The 21,673-nt window shown below is 43.5% G+C and overlaps 1 protein-coding gene across 1 annotated transcript in view; it reads left to right on the top strand.

Annotated features, from left to right (window-relative positions):
* The window catches only part of NSUN2 (NOP2/Sun RNA methyltransferase 2), a 39,428-nt gene extending 19,443 nt beyond the window's left edge, over positions 1–19,985 (top strand). The window contains exons 10-19 of the mRNA XM_083448649.1: positions 421–494; positions 3,506–3,636; positions 4,318–4,414; positions 7,674–7,831; positions 10,742–10,834; positions 12,481–12,616; positions 14,996–15,076; positions 16,053–16,191; positions 17,592–17,631; positions 19,255–19,985. Coding sequence (XP_083304775.1) covers positions 421–494; positions 3,506–3,636; positions 4,318–4,414; positions 7,674–7,831; positions 10,742–10,834; positions 12,481–12,616; positions 14,996–15,076; positions 16,053–16,191; positions 17,592–17,631; positions 19,255–19,669 — 1,364 coding nt within the window. The 3' untranslated portion in view covers positions 19,670–19,985. The remainder of the gene's footprint in view (positions 1–420; positions 495–3,505; positions 3,637–4,317; positions 4,415–7,673; positions 7,832–10,741; positions 10,835–12,480; positions 12,617–14,995; positions 15,077–16,052; positions 16,192–17,591; positions 17,632–19,254) is intronic.
* Positions 19,986–21,673: the final 1,688 nt, after the last annotated feature.

Genomic DNA, 21,673 nt, shown 5'->3' with positions numbered 1-21,673 from the left:
TGCGAGTTTTTCGTCTTGTGAGGCATTCGTCTTGCGAGGTACCACTGTAATATGACTCACTTGGGTACAATCCTAATCCCACTCGCTTGGGAGTATGCCCCATTGAATTTAATAGGGCTTGCTTCAGAGAGTAGACCTGGTTAGAATTGTTGTGTTCGTCTCCATGCACCTCCATGCTCTCTCTTATGCTTCATTCATTGGCTGAAATGAATAGGTAATGCTTCTTACAGCAATCCTGTGGAGATAACGTGGGCAGAGTTAGAGAAATGCAACTGCCAACCTTCATTGTTTGCAGATCATAAAAAGAATTGTGTCGCTTCAAAACATGTTGTTTTTCTTGGCTTGGGATAGTTTCTCTGAGTTGGCACTGCACAACTTTCCTAGCTATTTCTTATTTACAGTAACCTTGTTTGTTCAAAGGTGCCTTAGAACTTGCTGACGTCTCTTCTGAATTGCCTGGTCTGAAAAGGATGCCTGGGGTTACACAGTGGAAGGTATTTTTTAATAGAAATGTGTATTGTAATAGAATCCAAATCAAAGTTTAAGAGAGAAAAGCATTCTGTTAGTTCTAAAATCAAATGAGTAGTCATGTGTTTATGGGTACAGTGGTACCTCATTGAGCGCCCGTTCCGTTGAACGTCCGTGGCAAACCCGGATGTACCAGAACGGGTTACTTCCGGGTTTGCCACTCACGCATGCGCAGAGGCACAAACTGCTCCATGCGCGTGCTTTGTCCAGCGCCCTTTTCAGACGGCGACCGGGGCTCCGGAATGGACCGCAGTCGCAAAATGAGGTACTACTGTATATGAAGCTGCATTGCGGCAGATCAGACCATTTGACCATTATCTACCCTGACCACAGTAGCTTTTCAAGCTCTGAAACAGCGCTATTTCCCAGTCATACTACTTGAGATGCTTTTTAATTGGAGGTCTCAGATGCTTGGATCTTGCTATGTGCAAAGAATGTCCTCAATCACTGAACTACAGTGGTACCTCGGTTTACAAAATCCGTTCTGGAAGTCCGTTCTTAAACTAAAGCCATTCTTAAACCAAGGCGCGCTTTCCCTAATGAGGCGTCCCGCCGCCGGTGCCCTTCCACTGTTTGGCTTCCGTTCGTAGACCAAGGTAAAGTTCACTAACTGGAACACTACTTCCGGTTTTGCGGAGTTCGTAAACCGAATAGTTCGTAAACAGGGCTGTTCTTAAACCGAGGTACCACTGTATTTCTTCATTCCGTAAGTCAGACCTACGCAGCTTGTGACCTATGTGAAGCTCTCCAGGGTTTCAATAAACTTCTCTCTGTCTGAAAGAATAGGGGCCCTAAAGGTGTATGTCCTCTGTCTCCTGGCACAGATTCTTGGGCTTGTCTTCTCCAAACCCTATGTTGAGTAGGAAATGAACATAAATGTAAAGGTACCCCTGCCCGTGTGGGCCAGTCTTGCCAGACTCTAGGGTTGTGCACCCATCTCACTTAAGAGGCCGGGGGCCAGCGCTGTCCGCAGACACTTCCGGGTCACGTGGCCAGCGTGACGAAGCTGCTCTGGCGAGCCAGCACCAGCGCAGCACACGGAAACCCCGTTTACCTTCCTGCTATAAAGCGGTCCCTATTTATCTACTTGCACTTAGGGGTGCTTTCGAACTGCTAGGTGGGCAGGAGCTGGGACTGAAAGACGGGAGCTCACCCTGCCGCGGGGATTCGAACCGCCGACCATGCGATCGGCAAGTCCTAGGCACTGAGGTTTTACCCACAGTGCCACCCGCGTCCCTGGAAATGAACATATGCTGAAGCAAAAGAGCACTACTGTTCTGTAGCAGTTCGTTCTTCAACTCCCACTTCCCTTTCAGAAGAAAGCTCTTACCGTTTTTATGGCTCTTCTTGGCTTCCAAGAAGTTAACTTTCACCTACCCAGACAGTAACCTCCAGTCTCTCGAGGGAAAGAGAGAAGGATACCTAAGACTGAGAATTCTCCTAATCTGGTGCAGAGTTGAGAAATGCTGGGTTCGGGGCAAAATTAAGTTGTTCAAATACATTACATAGGGGTGTGTTTGAACACAAACATAATGTGAAAATATACATTGGTGGACACAGCACTTCAACTTTCTGGATTGTTTAATGTTTGTTGTTTGTTTGGACAATTTGCATTTAAATGAAACTATAAGCAGTTTACAGCATAGGTTAAAACATTAACATAGGTTAATTAGCAAATAGAGAAAAATAACAGATTTTCTGCATTCTATAAACCACAATTAACAACCAAAGAGTATCCTCTTTGGCATGAAAATGAACATAAATGAACAAATAATAATCAGCTACAAAAATGCAAAGTATGTTCATAGTAAAAAAATAAACAGATTAACTTTTGAACATATTGTAAACATCAGGAAGTAAAATATTACAAATGAAAATCAACTAGCAAGTATAAATTTCACCTTTTAAAATAGCATGATGAACAACACTTTTCTGTAGCACCATGCATGAATCAGTCATACCAGGCATAGGCAAATTCCGGCCTTCCAGATTTTTGGGACTACAATTCCCGTCATCCCTGACCACTGGTCCTGTTAGCTAGGGATGATGGGAATTGTAGTCCCAAACATCTGGAGGGCCGGAGTTTGCCTATACCTGAGTCATACCATTAAACAAACCAGTTAAATCCACTGCCCCCTATATAGCAGTAAGCACAATGGCTAAGAATAAATACCATTCAGTTCCACTCAAGCCCAAAACTTACTACAGTGGTGCCTCGCAAGACGAAGTTAATCCGTTCCGCGAGTCTCTTCGTCTAGCGGTTTTTTCGTCTTGCGAAGCAACCCTATTAGCGGATTAGCGCTATTAGTGGTTTAGCGGCTATTAGCGACTATTAAAGGCTTAAGGGATTAGCGGATTAGCTGCTAAAAGGCTATTAGCAGCTTAGCACCTTAGAAAAAGGGGGTGGGGAGCGAAAAAACCCCTCAAGAATTGCAAGACATTTTCGTCTTGCGAAGCAAGCCCATAGAGAAATTCGTCCTGCGAAGCACCTCTGAAAACGGAAAACCCTTTCGTCTAGCGGGTTTTCCGTCTTGCGAGGCATTCGTCTTGCGGGGCACCACTGTATTCTGATACACCCTCAAATCATATTGTCCACATTCTACAAGTGTTACATCCTTGATCAACAACCCCTTTGCATGGTGACTTCGTGAGACCCAAGTACTAACATACAAGCAGGTAACAATACAACAATACACTCCCTAGATAAAACATTCATACAGCTACTACCCTGTGATTGTTTCTTGGAGGGAGCAGAATTTATCCCCAGTAGCAGGCAGGTGGTACCCTGGGGCAGGGGATATAAAATCACATTCTCCAGCTTTCTAGCAGATTCATCTATTTCACCTAGTGGGCTGAGTCTTAAAACCTTAATAAAATCTGAAATTGCTATTCAACAGTCGCCTCTTGTAATCTGCTGACTTGTCATTGGCAAACTTGAGGCCGCCCTCACTGTTAATTGGTACATTTTCCCACCTAGGTAATGACAAAAGATGGCCAGTGGTTTGAAGACTGGAGTGAAGTGCCTTCCAACAGGCAAACCCAGATCCGGCCCACCATGTTCCCCTTAAAAGATGAAGAAAAACTTAAAGCGTTACATTTGGAGCGCTGGTGGGTATTCTTGCGGCTGATTGTTTCCACGCTCAGCATACTCTTGCAGTTCCTAGTTGATTGTAATGAGGATATATTTATTTTGGGGTCGTTTGTTGGTGGTCTCAGAACTGTAGACTGGGTTTTAGTTCAGGTTCATCTAAATATCTGGTTGCATCCTAAGTCATGCTCAGAGTAGAACCATTGAAATTGGCAGACTTGTTAATTGGATTCAGTTGTGAAGTATGTACTCAGACAGCTGTAAGCACTTTTTATTTTTAAAACAGGATCTGTGCATTGGGGATGACTTCTTAAGTGGCAATGCAGAAAACCAGATCAACTTTCTTAAATCAAAAAAAGGTGCTGTTATTATTTGTTACTACATTTATATCATCCTTTTCTGTTGCTGAGCTCAAGCTGATTAAAAATAACGTTTCATAATCATTTGGATATTTGCTTTTACGATACGTTCCTTAACCTAAAGCAGTCAAATACCGTGAAAATGTCACTGTTCTGAATTCTTTATTCAATATATGACAGTTCAGAAAAAAATAATGGTAGAAAAACAGTTCATTTAGATTTCATTTGGCTTGATTAAAAAAAAAATACACCAAAAAGTATAAACTTCCTTGTTCATAAACTGGACCTCAGTTTCCTTCCTTAGGTGGTGCATAGTGGTACAAAATCTGTGTCTTTATCTAGTTTCAGAATTCTGCCACATCATCAGAATACTGGAGGATTCTTTGTAGCTGTATTAATTAAAAAATCTCCGATGCCATGGAATAAGCGTCAGCCCAAGGTAATGTTTGCTTTATTTGGAACGGTTTTGCAGCATCCTGTGAAAGAGAAGCTAGGATCCCAAGATCACCAAGACAAGTTTGGTGGCCCCAGAGGACTGTGGTCTTCTGTGTCTCATAGAGCAACCCCTCTCCCTCACCCCAGGCCACAAAGGGGAACTGTTTTTGAGAATGGATGTCAAGGGGAATTTTCAAGTGCAGTTGGTGAATTTTTGAGAGCCCGTGTGGTGTAGTGGTTAAGGGCAGTAGTCTCGTAGTCTGGGGAACCGGGTTCGCGTCTCCGCTCCTCCACATGCAACTGCTGGGTGACCTTGGGCTAGTCACACTTCTCTGAAGTCTCTCAGCCCCACTCACCTCACAGAGTGTTTGTTGTGGGGGAGGAAGGGAAAGGAGAATGTTAGCCGCTTTGAGACTCCTACGGGTAGTGATAAAGCGGGATATCAAATCCAAACTCTTCTCTTCTTTTAAAACAACAACTCATGGAGCAGTCCAAATCTCTGAACATCCTCAAAGAAATTCATTGAGACCTGGGCATTATGTTGCCATGTCAGAGGCAAAAGTGGACATAGAAATGTGTGTGACTCTTAGATTTGTACAGTAGGCTGCCTTCCGGCCACGCATGTCAGAGGTTTCTACACATATCTCTTAATCCAGGCCCATATTCCAGGCAGGTAAAAGCCACAAGGGAGTGTTTAGAGGAGGGCCAATGAGGGGCAAGCCTGATGAGAACCCCAAGAACAAGAGGCAGGTTTTCCCGTGTAGGGCTGCTTTCTCCATAATGACGGAGTTATTATGGAGTTATCTATGCTAGATGCCTCAAAGTATCAGGAAACCTTTAGTCTGTGGGCCAAAGGCCTCTTCTTCTTGGGGTTCTCTTCAGGTTTGCCCCTCATTCGCCCTGCTCTAAACACCATCAAAGAGATAGAATCATAGAATCATAGAGTTGGAAGAGACCACAAGGGCCATCGAGTCCAACCCCCTGCCAAGCAGGAAACACCATCAGAGCACTCCTGACATATGGTTGTCAAGCCTCTGCTTAAAGACCTCCAAAGAAGGAGACTCCACCACACTCCTTGGCAGCAAATTCCACTGTCAAACAGCTCTTACTGTCAGGAAGTTCTTCCTAATGTTTAGGTGGAATCTTCTTTCTTGTAGTTTGGATCCATTGCTCCGTGTCCGCTTCTCTGGAGCAGCAGAAAACAACCTTTCTCCCTCCTCTATGTGACATCCTTTTATATATTTGAACATGGCTATCATATCACCCCTTAACCTCCTCTTCTCCAGGCTAAACATGCCCAGCTCCCTTAGCCGTTCCTCATAAGGCATCGTTTCCAGGCCTTTGACCATTTTGGTTGCCCTCCTCTGGACACGTTCCAGTTTGTCAGTGTCCTTCTTGAAGTGTGGTGCCCAGAACTGGACACAGTACTCCAGGTGAGGTCTGACCAGAGCAGAATACAGTGGCACTATTACTTCCCTTGATCTAGATGCTATACTCCTATTGATGCAGCCCAGAATTGCATTGGCTTTTTTAGCTGCCGCGTCACACTGTTGGCTCATGTCAAGTTTGTGGTCAACCAAGACTCCTAGATCCTTTTCACATGTACTGCTCTCAAGCCAGGTGTCACCCATCTTGTATTTGTGCCTCTCATTTTTTTTGCCCAAGTGCAATACTTTACATTTCTCCCTGTTAAAATTCATCTTGTTTGTTTTGGCCCAGTTCTCTAATCTGTCAAGATGTGATTCTAGGGATAATTTCACTAACTAACCAATTATGGAGCCATAACATAAATACAACTCCAGGTGCGTATGGCTGCATAATTGGCTAGTTAGTGAAATTGAGGCATGAAAATCTGTACACATGGAAGGTAACATGGCACCTTATGGTACCTGGTTTTCTCGTGTAGGGCTGCCTTCTAACAGAGTTATTATGGAGTTATCTGTGCTAGATGTCTCAAAGTATCACATCTCTTTGGTGTTCTAGAAAAAGGCTGGGTCTGCAAAGCCCTTTTAGTTGAGCACTTGATCTCAAAATGGCAGAATGAGTACTAGCTGTCCCGGCTTCTGTTTTGAAGTTGGTCCTGTGACACTTATGGACAAGGAACAGCTCTTTCATTGAAACCCAGCTCTGACAAGTTTTTCAGATAGTTGTAGAAATAACTGTGAAATCATTGTATAAGAAAGTAGAAGTGCAAAGACGCAGTTTTGAAGATGTGCATAATAATGCAATACATAATAATGTATTTTGGGTGGGCTGTATACTAGTGGCACAATCCAGCCAGAACTAATCAATTCTTAAGGCCCATTTATTTCAAGAGTGCCCTAGGTGTTAAGCTGAAAAAATATTTAAATCTTATGTACTCAGGATAGCGTGGAAACATCTTTAAAGCATCTTTTGCCGTTTTAGAATGTGCATTCATGCAAATTCTGTGGATTTCGCGGTACACTTAAATTCATAGTTCACAGTTTTTCATTTTGCTGTATTTATTACAGTTCCTGTGTAGTTGCACAGTTAGAGAATGCAGTGTGGAATGTAAAAAATATAGTAGGAATAGGAGCAAAATGCACAGGATAGGAAAAAGGAATAATGTTCTATCTCATGGTTTTTGCTGCCTTTGTCCAGATTTTTTGGGGGGCTACCTCCCTTTTTTGTTTTCTTTATTGCTGGCCCTCTTTAACTTACATATAAGAGGATACAAATGGATAATTTAGAATTTTCTTATTTATGCCCTCTAATAACCTTTCTGGGAGCTCAGCACCAGCAGCTTGAGTAGGAGGCTCCTAAGAAACACTTTAGGAACAGAATGCACAGTGCTCATGTCTTACTTTTTGTTAATAGGGATTACATCTTGTAAAGCCAGTAAAATGGTACATTATGACAATTTACATAAGACATATGCATGCAGACACATGTAGCTCAAAGCACATCTGTAATTCTGTAAGACTAAAAAACACACAGCACAGCTAAAAAAAGAAGAAGAAATAACAGAAATAGTTACCAAAGATGGAAGTGAAGTTTATCAGTGTAACTTGGTGTCCCACTCAACAGGGAGGCGGATCTGTTGTTGCTATCAAATAGAATAAAACAAAAAGTTGTACATGGTTTGTAACTCTGAATTTCAGTGCATTATGAAAAGCATAATTCCCCCGCTACTGCACTTGAATAGATATGATTTAAACAGTGGTAAGGGTAAATGCTGTATGTTGTAACATTTGAGACCTTTTTTTAATGCATCAAGACCTGTTCCTTCTGTTTTGGAATAGCTGCAGCACCGGCAGCCAGAGAAGACAATCAGCACAGTGTCTGCCGCTGCAGAGCAGGGTTCTTTAGAAACTGCTGAAGACCATGCGGCCGTAGAAGCAAAGGATGGAGACTCCTTTGTAACTGAGCCTTGTGAAAACAAGAAGGATGGAGTGTGTGGGTAAGAAACTAAAATGAAGCTTGCCATTGTTAAAGATAGTCAAGCCAAGCCATTTGTCTGTATTGGTGCTTTTGCTGGTTCTCCCAGCATGTAGGGAAGCTGAAATAGCCCCATGATTTCGTCTCCAGCTGGAAGCTCTTGAGATCATAGAAGCACAAAGACAGCCTTACTGAGATACGATCTCCACTCAGCCTTCTCAACGCGTTGTTTTCTTGCCCTTAGCAAAACCAGCCCGTGAGGGCCACTTCATATTCGTGGTTTTGATTGTGACATCCCTATGATGGCTGATATGGAAGTAGTTGTTTTGGAAAGTTGGTGTAACGTAATGATTAGATAGAATTACAAGGAGGAAAAGCCTTGTTTAAATTTTGTCTCTGCCATGAATTTAGGTAAAGGTAAAGGGACCCCTGACCATTAGGTCCAGTCATGGCTGACTCTGGGGTTGCGGCGCTCATCTCGCTTTACTGGCCGAGGTTTACTGGTACAGCTTCCGAGTCATGTGGCCAGCATGACTAAGCCGCTTCTGGCGAACCAGAGCAGCGCACGGAAACGCCGTTTACCTTCCTGCCAGAGCAGTACCTATTTATCTACTTGCACTTTGACGTGCTTTTGAACTGCTAGGTTGGCAGGAGCAGGGACCGAGCAACGGGAGCTCCCCCCGTCGCGTGGATTCGAACCGCCGACCTTCTGATCGGCAAGTCCTAGGCTCTGTGGTTTAACCCACAGCACCACCCGCATCCTAGTTGGCTATAAGCAATATTCCTCCCAACCCCAACCACTCTGTTAAAATGTAAAAAAAAAATTCCTTCCAGCAGTACCTTAGAGACCAACTAAGTTTGTTATTGGTATGAGCTTTCGTGTGCATGCACACTTCTTCAGCTAGTGTTATAATGGTAATAGTGGACTAGTTTACTGTGCTGTTTTAAGGATGGCTGAGAATATATATGGAATACTTTGAACACTGAACTCCCACATACAGTGGTGCCTCGCAAGACGAAAAGAATCCGTTCCGCGAGTCTCTTCGTCTTGCGGTTTTTTTCGTCTTGCGAAGCAAGCCCATTAGCGGTTTAGCGCTATTAGCGGTTTAGCGGCTATTAGCGGCTATTAAAGGCTTAAGGGATTAGCGGATTAGCTGCTAAAAGGCTATTAGCGGCTATTAAAGGCTTAAGGGATTAGCGGATTAGCTGCTAAAAGGCTATTGGCGGCTATTAAAGGCTTAAGGGATTAGCGGATTAGCTGCTAAAAGGCTATTAGCGGCTATTAAAGGCTTAAGGGATTAGCGGATTAGCTGCTAAAAGGCTATTAGCGGCTTAGATCAGCTGATAAGCGGCTTAGATCAGCTGTTCAGCGGCTTAGCGAACAGCTGTTCAGCGGCTTAGGGGCTTGGGAAAAAGGCTGGGAGGGGAAAAAAACCCCCAGGAATCGCAAGACATTTTCGTCTTGCGAAGCAAGCCCATAGCAAATTCGTTTTGCGAAGCACCTCCAAAACGGAAAACCCTTTCGTCTAGCGGGTTTTCTGTCTTGCGAGGCATTCGTCTTGCGGGGCACCACTGTACTAGAGTAGTAGTATTACGTGGTTATGCTTTTCTGCATTAGTGAATATCATAGAATCAAAGAATTGTAGAGTTGGAACGGACAGTGAGCATCATCTAGGCCAGCCCCCCTCAGTGCAGGAATCTCTTGCCCAGCGTGGGGCTCGAACTCATGACTCTGATATTAAGAGTCTCATGCTCTACCAGCTGAGCTTTCCCGGGAGAGGATTCTAGAACTGCTGTTGAACCAGTCTTTTAAAATATATTTCTGGCAGTTCTCACTCTAAGCAAAATACAGTGGTACCTCAGGTTAAGTACTTAATTCGTTCTGGAGGTCCGTTCTTAACCTGAAACTGTTCTTAACCTGAAGTACCACTTTAGCTAATGGGGCCTCCTGCTGCCACTGCGCCGCCACTGCACGATTTCTGTTCTTATCCTGAAGCAAAGTTCTTAAGCTGAAGCACTATTTCTGGGTTAGCGGAGTCTGTAACCTGAAGCGTATGTAACCTGAGGTACCAGTGTACAGAAGTCTGTTAAAATTCTTCCTGTACTGCTCAACTTTGATATATCCAGGTGTTGGGTTGAAATAAACGACAGACAAGTAGTGGGTGTCATCTGGGAGGCATCTCCTCGATCAAGTCTCGGAGAGTCCCTTTTATTGAATATTACAGCATTGCCTCGTATGTGCTTGCTGCTGATTGGTTACACGTGGTGTGCGTTAGAAGGGTTGCGTATAGGACATACAAGGGTTGCGTATAAGACATTAATCATCAATAGGTAAAAGGAACACAAAGTTAGACAGGCATGGAGACTTCCTTAGTAAACAATCTATAGTGATTGATATAGTGAGACTCAGAGAACGTACAGAGTGCACTTAACATTCCAGGGTGACAAGGAGAGGATGTATACAGATAGATAGGAAGGTCAGGACATGATGTGCACTTAACATTCCGGGCTGGCTGGTGCCAGGGTGGTTGAGAAAGGAATGTACAGAAATTGATATAGTGAGATTCAGCATCATCTCCAGATAACTACGCAGCATCCAGGTTTCGACCTGGAGACTTTGGCCCTCCTCTCTACTTAAAAACTGCAGAGGTGGGCAGAGATAATCTCAGCAGTTGTGTGGTGATCTCTGCTCCCTTGCCAGCTCTACAGTTGAGAGGGATGATTGGGGGGGGGGGAGATGCTGGCACCGGTATCCCTCACTGCCAAACCAGCCTTCTCTCTGAGCAGCCAAAACTGTCTGCCCCAAAATGGCAGGCTTTCCTAGTGGTGGTGGGGAGCTTCTTTGGTGGAGCAGAAGGGGGAACCCATTGACCAGAATTTTTGCCAGTCCATCCAAAAACTGTTGACCCTGGATATATCTTCTTACTTCCAGGCCTCCACCGTCTAAAAAAATGAAGCTTTTTGGATTTAAAGAAGACCCATTTGTGTTTCTTTCTGAAGACGATTCACTATTTTCACCAATTCAGTAAGAAAATGCGTTTCATTTTTCATACAACATAAGTATATGCTACATAACAACCTGCATTTATTTTACTTATTCGGCACATTTCACATCCTGCACAATAATCTCTTGGTAATGTTGTGGTGCTATACTGCTGGCTTCCAGAAGATTTCACAGAATACTGCTATTGCATTTTCTCCTACCGTCACTGGTTTTTGGATCCACACAACAGGATCATGAGAAGAAATGAAACGACCAAGCCATTTTTTAAATCTGCAGGTTCCTTTCGTAAATATGTGATCCCCACTTCACTATTTTATATTAATAAAAAATTTAAATACAGTGGTGCCTCGCAAGATGAAAAGAATCCATTCCGCGAGTCTCTTCGTCTAGCGGTTTTTTCGTCTTGCGAAGCAACCCTATTAGCGGTTTAGCGGCTATTAGCGGCTATTAAAGGCTTAAGGGATTAGCGGATTAGCTGCTAAAAGGCTATTAGCAGCTTAGTGCCTTACAAAAAGGGGGTGGGGAGCGAAAAAAAATCGCAGGAACTCGCAAGACATTTTCGTCTTGCGAAGCAAGCCCATAGGGAAATTCGTCCTGCGAAGCACCTCCAAAACGGAAAACCCTTTCGTCTAGCGGGTTTTCCGTCTTGCGAGGCATTCATCTTGCGGGGCACCACTGTAATACAAATTATCATAGACGTTTCATTGAGTAGCCAACAGTTCATAGTTAAATTTATGGTGTGACATGTCCGTCAGTCCATCTTTTTTATTTTCAAGTCAAGGGTTCTATTGACATTATTTTACTTTCTGTCTGCTTGGACAAAGCACAGAAACACTCAGGATTCAGTGTGCTAAATGTATTAGCCCAAATATGCCTCTCCACCACAAACCAATTTAGGCTTGTGGGTCACAGGTTCCCTTTCAGCAAGCTAAAGCCTACAAGAAATTAAGAAAGAAGCCCACTCTTTTGTTTCGGTGTGCAGACAACACGTCTTTAAAAAGAGCACAGCAAAAAAGCTGGACAACTTGCATTGTACACCTAGCTGTAGGGAAACTTGCTGTCTCACACAGTATAGCAAAGGTTTTGCTGTTGTCTTGAGCGTCTAATAATTTCAACTTAGTTCCTGGCTATTTTTAGCTTACATTTTTGCATCTTTTATGCACAGTACTTTTTCTAACCTCTTGGTTTTTTATTACTCTCTCTGCATATTGCTTTTTTTTCTTTTGAAGAGAAGCCTTATTTATATTCCTCTCATGTGCACATTAAATCTTTTCTAAACTATTAATCCATTCCTTCTGTTCTGTTCGTTTGAAAAAAGAAATTATGTCTCAAATCCTCAAGAAGTTGCCTTATTCTGCAGGAAAGGATTATTCAGTCTCCATCCAGTATATATTTCAGCAGAATTGTTGCAAATCTATTCAAATGTCACTGATGTGTGGTCTACGTATATTATTGGCCCGATATTAACTTGCTTTAAGCCTTCATAATGTATGTTGAGTTAAATGATAATAATCAATTCAGCTTCTCAAGTTAAAGGTTCGCAGGTTCTATGAAGGTCAATATTTATGTTTATCTTTTCAGAAAATACCAAAAATACAGCTTAAACATCAACAATATAGTAAGAAGTACAGAATAATAAAACTTGAATATGTTTGTTTGTTTATTAGGACCTTTTATGCATTGGATCCTTCCTTTCCCAAGATGAATTTGTTAACTCGTACTCAGGAAGGGAAGAAAAGGCAGTTATACATGGTTTCTAAGGAAATCAGGAATGTGCTCCTGAACAACAGTGAAAAGCTGAAGGTTTGACTTGTATTTCTTGTCTCAGCAAGAAAGTTGAAATAAACAATAGTCCTGGGGGTAAAAAGGTAAAGGCAAAGGATCCCTGACAGTTAAATCCAGTTGCGAACGAGACTGGAGTTGCGGCGCTCATCTTGCTTTACTGGCTGAGGGAGCTGGCGTTTGTCCGCAGTTTTTCCGGGTCATGTGGCCAGCATGACTAAGCCGCTTCTGGCAAAACCAGAGCAGTGCACGGAAACACCGTTTACCTTCCCGCTGGAGTGGTACCTATTTATCTACTTGCACTGTGTGCTTTTGAACTGCTGGGTTGGCAGGAGCTGGGACCGAACAACGGGAGCTCACCCCGTCGCGGGGATTCGAACCGCCAACCTTCCGATTGGCAAGCCCTAGTCTCTGTGGTTTAGACCACAGTGCCACCTGCGTCCGAGTCCTGGGGGGTAGGGATGGTGATAACTTTGACTTCTGATTGCTGGGGATCAGAAGCTGCAGAATGCTATTCGCTCCTGTCCTGTCTGTGGGGCTCCCATGGGCATCTGTTTGGCCAATATGAGAAGAATGCTGGACCAGTTAGGCCTCTTGTCTGATGATCCATCATGGCTGCACTTCTCTTTCTGTCTGTCAAAGTTGTCTCCCGCCATGACGTTTAACTTGGTCCCGGTGGAGCACAGTCTTTCCCTAACAGTTCTAGTGTCAGCGAATAAGCAAATGCAGCAACTAGCTTCTTTCAAGACCAGAAATGCCACGTTGAATTGCAGTGCCACATGAGCAAAATGATCAAACATCCAGCAATAAGGGACCATGGGAGAGGTTTCTCTCCAGCTAACTATCTGTCAGGTCTACAGATACCCAAATATAGACGGTCTTTTACCCTCGCCAGATTTAACGTTCTCCCTTCTGCCTTACTTCAGGGCAGATTTGAGGGTAAACCATACACAACACGGGTCTGTCCTTGTGGCTCGTTGGAAGTTGAAACTGCTTCACATGTACTATTACGATGTCGTCTTTATGAGGATATACGTTTGACTTTTATTACACCTGTTTTGCAAAAGTTTAGGAAAGAATCGGAATACCATAGTCTAAAACTACTGCTAGAGGACAAGAAGCCCAAGATTACATTAAATGTAGCTAAATTCTGTGCGTCTGCAATCAATCGCAGGAAGCAAGTGGTATCCCACAATGCCCAATCCCCTAAATGTTAGTTACAGGGGGCACGTTAACAATTAATTTTAATTTTTACATTTAAATCCTTGTCATTGTCATATTGTCCGTTGTATTTCTGATATTTTTATGATTTGTGATATTGTGTGTGTTGAAGCTGGTCTGTGACCATATTAATAAATTCATTCATTCAATGCCACGTTGACAACCATAGGAGAAAAGAGTGCTTTAAAAGGGTAGATTGTGCCTAGAATGTCCCACTGCAGAGGAAAATGAAGAAAGGAAGCAGATTCCTCTGGGCAGGCTGGTGAGGACCATCACTTGCTTCCAGTTCCTTTCGTCCTCTTGCTCCCCCCCCCCCCCCGACTTGGGCACCTAAACCTCCATATAAGCTCTCAGTTACTGCCCCTTTATGAAAGGCTGAGGTAAACTCTTCCCAACTTGGGGTCCTTATTAGGAATCAATTATCCCCTTCTTTGTCTTTCTACATATTTTGTGAAATCCAGAGTAGACCACGTAAGACGCCTACCGTATTTTACGCTCTATAGGACGCACTTTTCCCCCTCCAAAAATTGAGGGGAAATGTGTGTGCGTCCTGTGGAGCGAATGCAGGCTTCTTGGCTTCAGCGAAAGCAACGCGAAGCCTCCGAAGCGCAGAGGGAGCGCTCCCTCCATGCTCCGGAGGCTTCGCGTTGCTTTCGCTGAAGCCTGGAGAGCGAGAGGCGTCGGTGCGCACCGACCCCTCTCGCTCTCCAGGCTTCAGGGATAGCCGCGCACAGCCCCTCTGGCAGGGAGAGGCTGCACGCGGCTATGGCTTCTCCCACGCAGCCTCTCCCGGCAGGGGCTAAAAAGGAAGCCAAAACAGCGAGCGGTATCGATCCCACTCGCTGCCTTGGCTTGTTCCATAGCTGCGTGCAACCCCTCCGGCAGGGAGAGGTTGCGTGGGGCTAAAGAGGAAGCCAAAGCAGCCAGCGGGATCCATAAATAAGATTTTTTTTCTTTATTCCCACCCCTAAAAACTAGGTGCGCCCTATGGTCCGGTGCGCCCTATGGAGTGAAAAATACGGTATATTTCCACTTAGTGCCTTTCCCTGTCAAGAAAAATAGGCTATGTCCTTTTACCGATACTGATGCCTGCCAAGCCACTTCCGATGCACTATTCCATGTTGGAATGCTTAAATATGTTAATACTGTTTCTCGCTTTCTTTTCAACCCTGTTTTTAGGTTATTAACACAGGGATAAAAGTGTGGTCCCGCAATAGCGATGGGGAACAGTTTGGCTGTGCCTTCAGATTAGCGCAAGAGGTAACAATGAACGCACTACGGCTATGCTGTGAAAGTATTTTATTTATGCTATGCCTTGAAACAAAAGAGTCTTTTTGTGGGTAAAGACAGGTTTATTTCGGTGTTTGCTTTTGAAGCCAACTTCATTGCATAAGGTTCATGACAATTAATTGGCAGGCCTCTCTCTCACACACACCTGTGTATGTATAGAGAAAAAAATTGTGATCAGTTCAGCTAAGTGGCTGTGAAATGCAAGGGCTACAGCTTGTGACAATCCAAAGTAAAGCTTAAAATACCAACGCGATAAGTGCAAATATTTCCCCCTGAGTGTAAGTTGTCCACAGGTGGGATGCTTCTAGTACTTAAAGGCAAAAGCACGGTTGCTTCCAAAAATGGTTTTGGTTTTTGCTTGTTTGTCTTCACTTGGGAGAAGACTCTGGATCCAACTCTCTTGTGCTTAAATTTATTAATCTGTTGTTGGGTGCACTGTGTATTTTTATCCCTTTTGAGGACGGGTTTTCTGTCGTAAAGGTTTTTTTCCTGACAGGCTTATGAACATTTCTGTAGTTCCATTGTAGGTCTCCACATGTGTAGTATAGGCTTTCCCTTGTATTTTTTCCTATCCCATAAAATTGGAACCTGACAAATGTGCATTACCTCCCTGATACTGTTATACTCAAAGTCCAGGGGCTGAAAATTTTGGCTGTATTCTGCTTTCATATGTTTTAACATTCAATTGACCAGGAAGAGATTAACAGTTCAGTGCAAGTTTTCTTTCACAACAATGAACTGATTTGGAGATGGAGGGAGGAAGAATGAATTGACTATTTTTTAATTTAGATATAATGGTCCAAATACTAAAAACATGCATTTAAAGAGGGTGTTTATTGGTGCTGGTGGGTTTTGTTGTTGTGTTAGACCAGTAAAATGACCAAGCCTATTCTTGTAAGAAAGCAAGGTCTGCATTTTTAAAATAGGTTTTCTATTTTACATCCAGGGGATATATACACTCTATCCCTTCATTAATGCAAGGATTGTAAATGCCAGCATAGAAGATGTTAAAGTGCTGCTGACAGAAGAAAACCCATTCTTAAGCAAACTTAGCAATGAGGTGCGCAATCAAGTCAAAGGAATGGGTAAGTATTCACTTCTGAGGATTTCCAATCCTGGTTCATTCTTTTCTCACAGTGGTAAAAAGCATCATGTACAGAAGGAAATATACTATTAAGCTCTGACTGCTGTCCAGCTTACCCTGAGCTCCATAGTAATAGTAGTAATAGTTACTCCCTAATAGCAGTAATAAGGTCCAGTCGCGGACGACTCTGGGGTTGCGGTGCTCATCTCACTTTACTGGCCGAGGGAGCCGGCATACAACTTCCAGGTCATGTGGCCAGCATGACTAAGCCACTTCTGGCAAACCAGAGCAGCACACAGAAACGCCGTTTACCTTCCCGCCGGAGTGGTACCTATTGATCTACTTGCACTTTGACGTGCTTTTGAACTGCTAGGTTGGCAGGAGCTGGGACCGAGCAACAGGAGCTCATCCCGTCGCGGGGATTCAGACCGCCGACCTTCTGATCGGCAAGTCCCAGGCTCTGTGGTTTAACCCACAGCGCCACCTGCATCCCCTGAGAGTAGCAGTAATAGTAGTAATAGTTATTCCCTAATTTTAACTTTGAAGAAGAGCTTTCTAATAAGCAGTTACTTATCAGTCAACACAGACTGAATATCAAGAGTATACAAGCTTCAGGTGTGTAGTAGGACTTCTGCTCGGTCTGGATCAAGCCCATTCTGTTTCCTGTCTTTGTACTTTCTTATGTTTAGGGACGCGGGTGGCGCTGTGAGTAAAAGCCTCAGCGCCTAGGACTTGCCGAACGCATGGTTGGCAGTTTGAATCCCCGCGGCGGGGTGCGCTCCCGTCGTTCGGTCCCAGCGCCTGCCAACCTAGCAGTTCGAAAGCACCCCCGGGTGCAAGTAGATAAATAGGGACCGCTTACTAGCGGGAAGGTAAACGGCGTTCCGTGTGCTGCGCTGGCTCGCCAGATGCAGCTTGTCATGCTGGCCACGTGACCCGGAAGTGTCTGCGGACAGCGCTGGCTCCCCGCCTATAGAGTGAGATGAGCGCACAACCCTAGAGTCTGTCAAAACTGGCCCGTACGGGCAGGGGTACCTTTACCGTTTTATGCTTATGGCCTTTTTTCCATTATGGAACCCATGGCAGAGATTCCCAAGCATGTGATTGGTCACCCATCCAGCCCCTAACTAGATACAGGCCTGCTTAGCTTCAACAAGGTGGTAGCCCTCAGGCACTGACCTAGTGGCCAACGCAATCAGCTTCGCTAAGTTAGTTGCACTTCGTTCCCATTGAAACCAGTGGGACACCATAGTCACATCTTAACTTGAATCCTACTGGTTGAATCCAGATGTTGTCTTTGGCTGCCTGCCTCGCTCTGTTCCCATTAAATAGATGGTGGCATGGGGTGAGATTGGAGCAGGTCCCGATGTTGTCTAATAAAGCAAATGCTCTTTTTTGCAGCTATGGGGAGCATTGTCCTGCAGTATGAGCCAGATCCAACGTAAGTAACTGCACTGTTTCATTGTGTGCGCGCACATGTGCACATACAGACGCACGTCTAAGTTTGACTGATTTCAGGTTAACTTTCCTTCCATTGAAATTGGTGGAAATAAAAGCATGCAACAAACAGCAGCTGCTTCTGTATGGCAGCAGCTAACCGAGCTTTGGGGAAACTGAAGCCTTTATGCCCCTGTCTTCTTAACTCTAATAAAACCTGTGAAGGCCACATCTCAGAGCTATTGTACCTTTAAAGCAGAGCTTTCCACGTGTGTTGCAACACGTTGGTGTGTCGGCTGCAGTGCGTAGGTAGTCTTGCAAACGCTCCCCATCAGGGCTGGAAAGGGGTTAGTGTAATCTCCAGTTTGCTAATAAAACTGAATTACTGTGTTGTGAAATGAAGAGTTTGGAAAGCTCTGCTTTAAGGACAGAAGGGAGGACCTGGTCACCTGCCTTCTCCGTTTTCCTGTTTCTCTAAAGAATTTTACAAAACCATCAGCAAACACCTAAATCTTTTTTTAAAAGTTGAAATATAACAGGCCATGTGATTTCCCAATGAGGCGTCTAGTAATGAAGGTTGATGCTCCCACCACTTAGGAAGGCAAGGAGTATTTGACCAAACCTTTACAATGCAGCCTCGTCCTGGAGGCTCTTTCCCAGTTCATTCCCTTCCTTTACCCAGGGCAGGAGCTCTTTCATCGCTCTTCTTACTTTCACGTCTGACTTTAGGTAAAGGTAAAGGGACCCCTGACCATTAGGTCCAGTCGTGGCCGACTCTGGGGTTGTGGTGCTCATCTCGCTTTATTGGCCGAGGGAGCCGGCATACAGCTTCCGGGTCATGTGGCCAGCATGACTAAGCCGCTTCTGGCGAACCAGAGCAGCGCATGGAAACACCGTTTACCTTCCCGCCAGAGCGGTACCTATTTATCTACTTGCACTTTGACGTGCTTTCAAACTGCTAGGTTGGCAGAAGCAATGGGAGCTCACCCCGTCGCGGGGATTCGAACCGCTGACCTTCTGATCGGCAAGTCCTAGGCTCTGTGGTTTAACCCACAGCGCCACCCACGTCCCTCACGTCTGACTTTACCTCTTGGCAGTCTTTTCCTTCAGCTTTCAACTTCCTTAGCTGTTTCCTTCAATTTATTTATTTTCATCCTCCCCTTTTAGCCTTGAAGGCAATTAATTAAAGGATTAATTAATTGAAGGCAAGCAGAGGGGGAAACTACATTTAAAATAACACACATTATACCGGGTCAGGCCACTGGACCATCTAGCTCTATATACCTTGCTCTGACTGGCAGATGTTCTCCAAGATCCCAGGGAGAGAGTTTTCCCATTGTTGTTGCCACAAATCCTTTTTAACTGGAAGTGCTGAGATTTTGACCTGTGATCATCTCCATGGCAAAACATGTGGTCTACCACTGAGCTGTGCCACTGCTCTGATTAAAGTACTTTAAAAACCAGCCAGCAGTATTGTTTAAAACTACTAATACATCTCATTGACGTGGCAGCGGAATTTACTATTAACCGAGAAAGCAGTAGCCTACAGAAACTGCTTGTGTCGTTGAATTAATTTTCAATATACTGTATGTATATTTTGAATGCTGGTGATCTCTTCTTTTTGCAGCAAGCCAGATAGTCTTCAGTGTTCCATTGTGCTTTGTGGCTGGCTGGGCAAGACTTCCCTTCGTGCCTTCGTGGCCAAGAATGAGAGGTTGCATTACCTGAGAATGATGGGGGTTGAGGTGTTCAAAGCAAAGAGAAAAGAAGAAGATGTAGAACGTAAAACAGAAGAGGAAGATGCAGAAGGTAAAACAGCCATAGACACCGCAGGGCAGGTGCTGGAAGAAATGGACTTGGGATGCAAAGCTAAGGAACACAGTCAGCTACCTGAACAAATTAAAGATGAACTGAACGGGCAACCTGCGATGGAACCAGTTGAAGCTCAGCTAGTAGAAAGCCTTTCTTCCAGCGTCAAAAATGAGAGCACCAAAAATATAGAAAGCCAAGATAATGTTGACCTTAGTGATAAAAATGTCTAATGGGATAACTTTCATTGACTATCCATGTGCATTGTTCTAGATATTTATGCTCCGGCTAAGCATCTGCAAACACATTTTTAATAAGAGGGTATTTCAGGTTTTATGGGGGGGGGGTGTATGGGAATCATTTTACAAGAGTTTCCTTGCGTTTTATTTTTAAAATATAAACGGTTTTCATATTTACTTCTTGTACCGTGTATATTCCATGACGCTTATAATTTTGGTGGGTCTGTTGCTGGCAGTGGACTGCACCGCTAAAATGACATCTGTCAACATCAATATTAAATTTACTGCTAAGTGGCTATAACTTGTAAAATTGGGTTATGAATTTTCTTTGTTACTTGCAGTAGAACCTGTTGAACACAACTGTCGGCTTTTATACACACCTTATAACTTCCTCATTGTCCCTGCGTACTTGAAATGTGCTCACATGAAAATTGAAATCAAAGACCAGATGTTGACACCATATAATTCCTTATATTTGTGGTGTTTTCCACTGGGCTATATCTCCAATGTGAAGGAGGTACTTGTATAACTCTTGAGGGATATTGTACTTCTCTAATTCTGGTTACTATTTCTAACATGAAGCAGCAAGCAGCGAGGATTAATTTAATAGGAATCTCACTTCATATTTCCTGAATCAGATAAGAGTTGCACTTTGACTTCTCTGCTTTAGATACATCTGCTTTATCGCTGAATGCAACAAGTTTAAAAACACTGGTAGAGGCAAAAGTCTGGTATCCTTGCCGCTCATTCTGCATTCCAGAAATGAATGGTTGGTTTCCGGTATCAGCTGAGTAAATGCAATACAGCAAGCCATGTGGCGTAGCTCTACTAGGGATGTGCTGATAACATTTTAATAACTAAGGTGGAGCAGCAGGGGGCAGTACAGGGTAATCCAGGAATAATGGCAGAACACTTAAGATGCCAGTCCTTGGCAGGAAGGTTGTATCGCAAGAGCAAGGACACCGCAGACACAATACCTAATGTGTTTTGGTCTTGCCACTCAATTCCTTTGTTGTTTGGGTCTAGAGAACTGTGCTGTGTGTTTATCCGTGTACACAATTTTTTATGGATGTACTTTGGCTGAATATTTTAGCCTTAAAACCAAGAATTTGGGGAAGAACCAGAAAACCAGAGGTTGAGTTTTTAGGCGAATTTGTTTGTTTGTTTTTTTAATATTTTTATTGGAGTTTTACACAAAAAATAAAACAGAACAGAAATAAAAAAGAAAAAAGCAAAAAATACACATTACAAAAACACAAAAACAACAACATAATACAAAACACATCAACAAGAAAAAACATTAATAAAAACAAAAACAGTTTCATCTTTATGATATTTCTTTCATTTCCTTATTTCCCGACTTCCCCAAACCTCCCTTCACTGTATTCCAAAACACCAATTTGATCAGCAAATCCCTATCCTCTGTCTCAATTAATCCTTGTCTTAGTTTTCACATCTTAATATAACTTAATCTCCTTAAAATCTTAAATCATTAAATCTTAAAATTTTACGACTTTTATACTAATAACCTTTTAAATTCAATCTGATGTCATTTTAACATTCATTAATCCTATAATATTTCTGTAAATAATCTTTAAATTTCTTCCAGTCTTCTTCCACCGTCTCTTCTCCCTGGTCTCTGATTCTGCCAGTCATCTCGGCCAATTCCATATAGTCCATCACTTTCATCTGCCATTCTTCCAGCGTGGGTAGCTCTTGTGTCTTCCAATGCTGTGCGATGAGTTTTTAGGCGAATTTGAAGGGCAGTGTAAAAGATGCCATTTTAAAATGATGGCTCACAAGTTCACCAATTCCACTAGTGTGATCAAAGTTTTTAAAGCACTATCACTATATGCAGAAGAAGCCCCAGCCACAGAAGGGAGTACGTGTGTGCAGAAGAGATGGCTCCAAAATATGTCTCTTATGGCAAAGCCACCCTGTAAGAAAGTAGTCATCAACCTTTCCAGACTCAAGACATGATTTAGTACCAGAACCCTA

Source organism: Podarcis tiliguerta (assembly GCF_965153285.1).
Source record: "Podarcis tiliguerta genome assembly, chromosome: 7".
Classification (NCBI taxonomy): domain Eukaryota; kingdom Metazoa; phylum Chordata; class Lepidosauria; order Squamata; family Lacertidae; genus Podarcis; species Podarcis tiliguerta.
The sequence above is the reverse complement of the archived record's forward strand: the minus strand, read 5'-3'. Positions and strand labels throughout refer to the sequence as shown.